This window comes from Salvelinus sp. IW2-2015, linkage group LG2 (assembly GCF_002910315.2).
Source record: "Salvelinus sp. IW2-2015 linkage group LG2, ASM291031v2, whole genome shotgun sequence".
Classification (NCBI taxonomy): Eukaryota; Metazoa; Chordata; class Actinopteri; order Salmoniformes; family Salmonidae; genus Salvelinus; species Salvelinus sp. IW2-2015.
Window position 1 is genome coordinate 39,941,294 of NC_036839.1, and position 6,996 is coordinate 39,948,289.

At 44.8% G+C, this 6,996-nt stretch overlaps 1 protein-coding gene across 3 annotated transcripts in view; it reads right to left on the reverse strand.

The window, feature by feature from the left end:
• The window catches only part of uxs1 (UDP-glucuronate decarboxylase 1), a 143,485-nt gene that overhangs the window by 96,179 nt on the left and 40,310 nt on the right, over nt 1–6,996 (reverse strand). For all 3 annotated transcript variants that reach the window (XM_024010556.1, XM_070449083.1, XM_024010557.2), the window contains 2 exons: nt 6,539–6,599; nt 3,139–3,319 (listed from right to left, as the gene is read on the reverse strand). In XM_024010556.1, the coding sequence (XP_023866324.1) occupies nt 3,139–3,319; nt 6,539–6,599 (242 nt within the window). The remainder of the gene's footprint in view (nt 1–3,138; nt 3,320–6,538; nt 6,600–6,996) is intronic.

A 6,996-nucleotide genomic window follows, 5' to 3' on the forward strand; every position in this document is an offset into this window, starting at 1 on the left:
CACAAGTCTGGTTCATCCTTGGGAGCAATTTCCAAATGCCTGAAGGTACCAAGTTAATCTGTACAAACAATAGTACGCAAGTATAAACACAATGGGACCACGCAGCCGTCATACCGCTCAGGAAGGAGACGTATTCTGTCTCCTAGAGATGAATGTACTTTGGTGCGAAAAGTGCAAATCAATCCCAGAACAACAGCAAAGGACCTTGTGAAGATGCTGGAGGAAACAGGTACAAAAGTATCTATATCCACAGTAAAACGAGTCCTATATCGACATAACCTGAAAGTCCACCCAGCAAGGAAGAAGCAACTGCTCCAAAACCGCCATAAAAAAGCCAAACGACGGTTTTGCAACTGCACATGGGGACAAAGATCGTACTTTTGAGAAATGTCCTCTGGCCTGATGATACAAAAATAGAACTGTTTGGCATAATGACCATCTTTATGTTTGGAGGAAAAAGGGGGGGCTTGCAAGCTGAAGAACACCATCCCAACCATGAAGCACGGGTGGCAGAATCATTGTTTTGGGGGTGCTTTGGCTGCAGGAGGGACTGGTGCACTTCACAAAATAGATGGCCTCATGAGGTAGGAAAATTATGTGGATATATTGAAGCAACATCTCAAGACATCAGTCAGGAAGTTAAAGCTTGGTCGCAAACAGGTCTTCCAAATGGACAATGACCCCAAGCATACTTCCAAAGTTGTGGCAAAATGGCCTAAGGACAACAAAGTCAAGGTATTGGAGTGACCATCACAAAGCCCTGACCTCAATCCTATAAGAAAATTTGTGGGGCAGGCGCCGTTACCGCCAGCTATGTCAGGAGGAATGGGACAAAATTCACCCAACATATTGTGGGAAGCTTGTGGAAGGCAACCCGAACGTTTGACTCAAGTTAAACAATTTAAAGGCAATGCTACCAAATACTAATTGAGTGTATGTAAACTTCTGACCCACTGGGAATGTGATGAAAGAAATAAAAGCTGCAATAAATCACTCTATTATTATTCCAACATTTCTCATTCTTAAAATAAAAAGTGGTGATCATAAATGACCTAAGACAGGGCATTTTTACTAGGATTAAATGTCAGGAATTGTGAAAAACTGAGTTTAAATGTATTTGGCTAAAGTGTATGTAAACTTCCGACTTGTACCTCGGCGCCACAGGTAACTTCCACAAAGCTGTGAACAATCTGAGAGACAAAACAAGAGGGGCATCCTACGCCATCAAAAGGAACATAAAATTCGACATAACAATTAGGATATGACAAAAAATACTTGAATCAGTTGTAGAACACCTTGCCCTTCATGGTTGTGAGGTCTGGGATCCGCTCACCAACCAAGAATTCACAAAATGGGACAAACAACAAGTTGAGACTCTGCATGCTGAATTTGGCAAAAATATCCTCTGTGTACAATGTAAAACACCAAATAATGCACGCAGAGCAGAATTAGGCAGATACACGCTAATTATTAAAATCCAGAAAAGATCTGTTCAATTGTACAACCACCTCAAAGGCAGTGATTCCAATACTTTCTGTCATGTCTACTCCCCCTCACCAGCGCTCGACGTCGCTGGTCTAACCACCGGTCCTGGCAACAATCATTGCGCACACATAAGACCCTTTACACAGTACTTTGTTGAAGCACCTTTGGCAGCGATTACAGCCTTGAGTCTTCTTGGGTATGATGCTACAAGCTTGGCACACCTGTATTTGGGTAGCTTTTCCCATTCTTCTCTGCAAATACTCTCAAGCTCTGTCAGGATGGAAGGGAGCATTGATGCACAGCTATTTTCAGGTCTCTCCAGAGATGTTCGGTCAGGTTAAATTCCGGGCTCTGGCTAGGCCACTCAAGGACATTGAGACTTGTCCCGAAGCCACTTGAGCGATGTCTTGGCTGTGTGCTTAAGGTCGTTGTCCTGTTGGAAGGTGAACCTTCACCCCAGTCTGAGGTCCTGAGCGCTCTGGAGCAGGTTTCCATAAAGGATCTCTATACTTTGCTCTGTTCATCTTTCCCTCGATTCTGAATAGTCTCCCAGTCCCTGCCACTGAAAAACATCCCCACAGCATGATGCTGCCACCCCCAAACCTGGCACCGTAGGGATGGTGCCAGGTTTCCTCCAGATGTGACGCTTGGCATTCAAGCCAAAAAGTTCAATCTTGGTTTCATCAGACCAAAAAATCTTGTTTCTCATGGTCTGAGTCTCCTTTAAGTGCCTTTTGGCAAACTCCAAGCGGGCTGTCATGTGCCATTTACTGAGGAGTGGCTTCCGTCTGGCCACTCTACCATAAAGGTCTGATTTGTGGAGTTTTCCTTCTAGAAGGTTCTCCCATCTTCAGAGAGAAACTCTGGAGCTCTGTCAGAGTGACCATCGGATTCTCTGTCACCTTCCTGACTAAGGCCCTTCTCCCCTGATTGGTCAGTATGGCCTGGCGGCCAGCTCTAGGAAGAGTCTTGGTGGTTCCACTTATGACCGAAGTCAGTTTGCATGCGCCCGGCCGCCACAATGAGTCGCTAGAGTGCGATCGGACAAGGACATCCCAGCCGGACAAACCCTTCCCTAACCCGGACAACGCTGGGCCAATTGTGCGCTGCCTCATGGGTCTCCCGGTCGCTGCCACCTGTGACACAGCCCGGGATTGAAACCGGATCTGTAGTGACACCCCTAGCACCGTGATGCCTTAGACCTCTGCACCACTCAGGAGGCCCTATTAATTTGGCACTGAATAAGCCGTTACTATAGTAATTTATTGAACCTCTTGATGGGAAAACCTCGAACATTTGCTCTTTATGACAGAATATTAAAACTAAATGAAATCAAACTTATTTTTTCACCAAGTTACACATCTCGAAAGCCACCGAATTGGTGGAACAGCCCAGAAGTCTGTTGGACAGACTGACTGATCAAATATTGATCAAATGTTACAGGGGTGAAAGAGAGAGGTTTCAGTCTATCTAGTGGTACATTCTCACACCTGGTCTTCTAACACAAGCGAAGCAGGAGATTACAGTACTGTGTGGCAATCAGTGTCTATACCGTGTCTATTCAGTGTCCCTATTATATGTGGCACTATATGTGATTGTACGTGTGTGTGTTTCTGTGCGTGTGTATCTGTGTCTGTGGGCGTCTTCACTCACCCTCGATGTAGAGCGGCTCCACCACGTCGTGGTTGATGAGCTCAAAGTTCTCGTGGCCGATCCAGTGCTCCACGTTCCTCTTGCGGCCCGTGAAGAAGTTGTCCACCACCGTCACCTCATGGCCGTCCATCATCAGCTTATCTGTCAGATGGGAGCCAACGAAGCCTGCGCCACCCGTTATCTAGGGGATAGAGGGTTACACCATGAGGGGGTAGGGAGAAAGACAGAGAAAGAGACGAAGACCACCCTGCCTATGATCTAGACCATGGGATAGAGGACCACACCACGAGAGGGGGGGGGGGATAGAGGGCACAAAAAACCATCTAGACCAGGGGTGTCAAACATACGGCCCGCGGGCCGGAACCGCCCCAAGGAGGTTCGATCAGGCCCGCAGGATAATTTGAAAGTGAAAAAATGCATAAAAGAATGGAATTAATATTTTTAATTCGCTGCAATTCATGGATTATCCGCTAAGGGGCGCACTCTTTCCATCAGAGTAGAAGACAAGCCGCATCACTGAGACAGACTGAAAACAGCAGACGGTATCAATGCGCCATCTGCTGCTTGTTACGACGTTGTTAATACCTTGGTCTCTACCTCTCCGCTACACCCTCATTAGCCAAAATGTCGTTATCCAAACGGAGAAAAGTAGATAAGGAGTGTAGAATTTTCAAAGAAAAATGGACCACGTCCTATTTATTTACAGAGATGCACGGAAAACCTTCGTGCTTGGTGTGTTTGCAACAAGTTTCGGTATTGAAGGAATATAATATTCGACGCCACTACGAGACTCATCACAGCGAAAAATATGACGGCTTGCAAGGACAACTGAGAAGAGATAAGATTAACGAATTTGCTGGCGGGTCTGAGGAAACAGCAGTCAACTTCATCCAGAGCCGAGAAGTCAGTGAAGCAGCGGTAAAAGCCAGCTACCTAATTGCTAGCGAAATAGCATTAGCATCGAAGCCGTATTCGACGGTGACTTTGTTAAACGATGCATGATGAATGCAAGGTCAGGAACAAATACAAGTCCAGACTAGACTAACACCTTTAAAATGCTGCCTTAGATACTGTTTGCATTGAAAGAATACAGCTCTGTGAAGATGAATCCTTACTGTTGTATTTAAAAAAATGTGCACTTTAATGTTAGTCAGCAGCTTCAAAACAAAAGTTGTGTGATGGAATTCTACTGTTCATACAACTCCATAAATTCAGTATGTATTGTATGTGTATGTATGTTTCATGTATGAAGTTTACAGATTTACAGGACAGGCGAACACTTTCTTCATTACACATTTAAAATCACTCTCCTTAGTTTGTAAGGGTACGCAGGGATTACATTAGATTTTTATGCGTATGTGTAAGTGGTTTAAAAATTCCTTTCTTTAAAAGTCTCATTTAATCTTAAAGTGCATTACTATATTTTTCAGTACCAATTAAAGTTTTGTGCCTTTGTACAATCAGTGGGATCAGTTGCAATGCATATTTGTGATGATAAAAGTAAATTGCACATTTGTCTAAGGAAATATGAGGTGTTTCATGAAATGTTTTGTAAAAGGATAGTTCATTAAATTTCAATATTTTCCTAAGTGTCTTGTGCTTCTTTACACCAAAACAAAGGAAAGACATGATATTTTGGTATTTATAGCAGAGTATGGTATAATTTTAATGGTCCGGCCCACTTGACATCTCCCTAGGCCGTATGTGGCCACGATGCGAAATGAGTTTGACACCCCTGATCTAGACACAGATGGATCTAGTTCAGGATAACCATAACAGAGTAAGATGGATCTATTCAGGATAACCATAACAGAGTAACATGGATCTAGTTCAGGATAACCACGACAGAGTAACATGGATCTAGTTCAGGATAACCACAACAGAGTAACATGGATCTAGTTCAGGATAACCACGACAGAGTAACATGGATCTAGTTCAGGATAACCAGACAGAGTAAAAATGGATCTAGTTCAGGATAACCACGACAGAGTAACATGGATCTAGTTCAGGATAACCACGACAGAGTAACATGGATCTAGTTCAGGATAACCACGACAGAGTAACATGGATCTAGTTCAGGATAACCACGACAGAGTAACATGGATCTAGTTCAGGATAACCACGACAGAGTAACATGGATCTAGTTCAGGATAACCACGACAGAGTAACATGGATCTAGTTCAGGATAACCACGACAGAGTAACATGGATCTAGTTCAGGAAAACCACGACAGAGTAACATGGATCTAGTTCAGGAAACCACGACAGAGTAACATGATCTAGTTCAGGATAACCACGACAGAGTAACATGGATCTAGTTCAGGATAACCATAACAGAGTAACATGGATCTAGTTCAGGATAACCATAACAGAGTAACATGGATCTAGTTCAGGATAACCATGACAGAGGGAAGAAGGGAGAGAGAGCAAACTTTCAGTGTGTCCGAATTCTGGTAAAATCTTAACTTCCGATACAAGAGACAACTTGGGACATCTAACTTGGGGGAGCATAACATGGGGGAGAAAGAGAATAATAGTATAGGCTGAGGTTAATAGAAAGCTGTTTATATTGAGATTGGGTAAGCACCATTTCAGTCAGACAGACCTGCCCTGCAGCATAGGCCTAATCCCTAGTGTGCCTTCAAGCTAGTTGAAGTTGGTTGTCCATTAAAGAGCAAGTTTAATATGTTTGGATAAGGGTCTAGCAGCCAGCCAGCTAGACAGACACAACAGACCTGTCCTAAAGTGTAATCCCTAGTGGGAAATGATCAGATGTATAAGAGAGGATGTGTTTAGTATGGAACTCTGGATGGGGTTTGCCAGCCAGACAACTCAGTGGGGAGTCGACTCAAGTGTCCAGGGAGTGGTGGCTTACGCAAGCCCAGGAAATCATGACCCTGTTGGGGCTCTCAGCCTCAGAGCAGCACTACAGGCACTGAAGTTACTGCCACAGGCGTACAGTAACGTACACACACTCTTCTCACACAAGTCACGTCACACACACACGTCACACACACACGTCACACACGTCACGTCACGTCACACACGTCACACACACACACGTCACGTCACACACACACACACGTCACACACGTCACACACACACACGTTCCCTGACATGGTCCAGAGCAGTACCTCAGATATATATATCAATTTTTTTTCATTTAAAAAGTGTGTCAAGCCAGGGAAGAATTACGACCAGAGAGAAAACATTTAATTGAAAAGTAATTGGACAACTAAGAGGGCTGACTGACTGAGGGCAGCAGGAAAGGAGGATGGTAGAAGAGGTGGAGATGGCACCGTGGAACAGATGAATGCTTTAAGTCCAGGGTTGTGACCTCAGAGGTAAGAGAGGAACGTGTGTGATTGTGTGTGGGGTGCATGCATTTTGAAACACTCACCAAAATCCTTTTCCGATCCTTCTCCGAGAGGAACTTCACAGGGGGGTATTTCTGAGAGAAACTGGAAATCAGGATAAACATTCCAGAAATTAAACCTTTGATAGGAGGAAAGTACATTAATACAAATCAAAGCCATGAAATCCATCTATAAGTCATGTGTGAGCATCATGTTGATGAGAGCTGTAAGGCTACTGGGTCTATCATGCTGAGAGATGAGTAACAGTCCAGAACAGACAGTAGAGGACTTCTTTAGGGACATCATCTGGGCTTATAATTAGGCTTGGCCCCACTGGCCTGTGGGTTAATACTGATTGTGGCAGGGAGCAGTGTGTGTCGTGGCAGGGAACCGTGTGGGGCGTGGCAGGGAGCCGTGTGGGGCGTGGCAGGGAGCCGTGTGGGGGGCGTGGCAGGGAGCCGTGTGGGGCGTGGCAGGGAGCCGTGTGGGGCGTGGCAGGGAG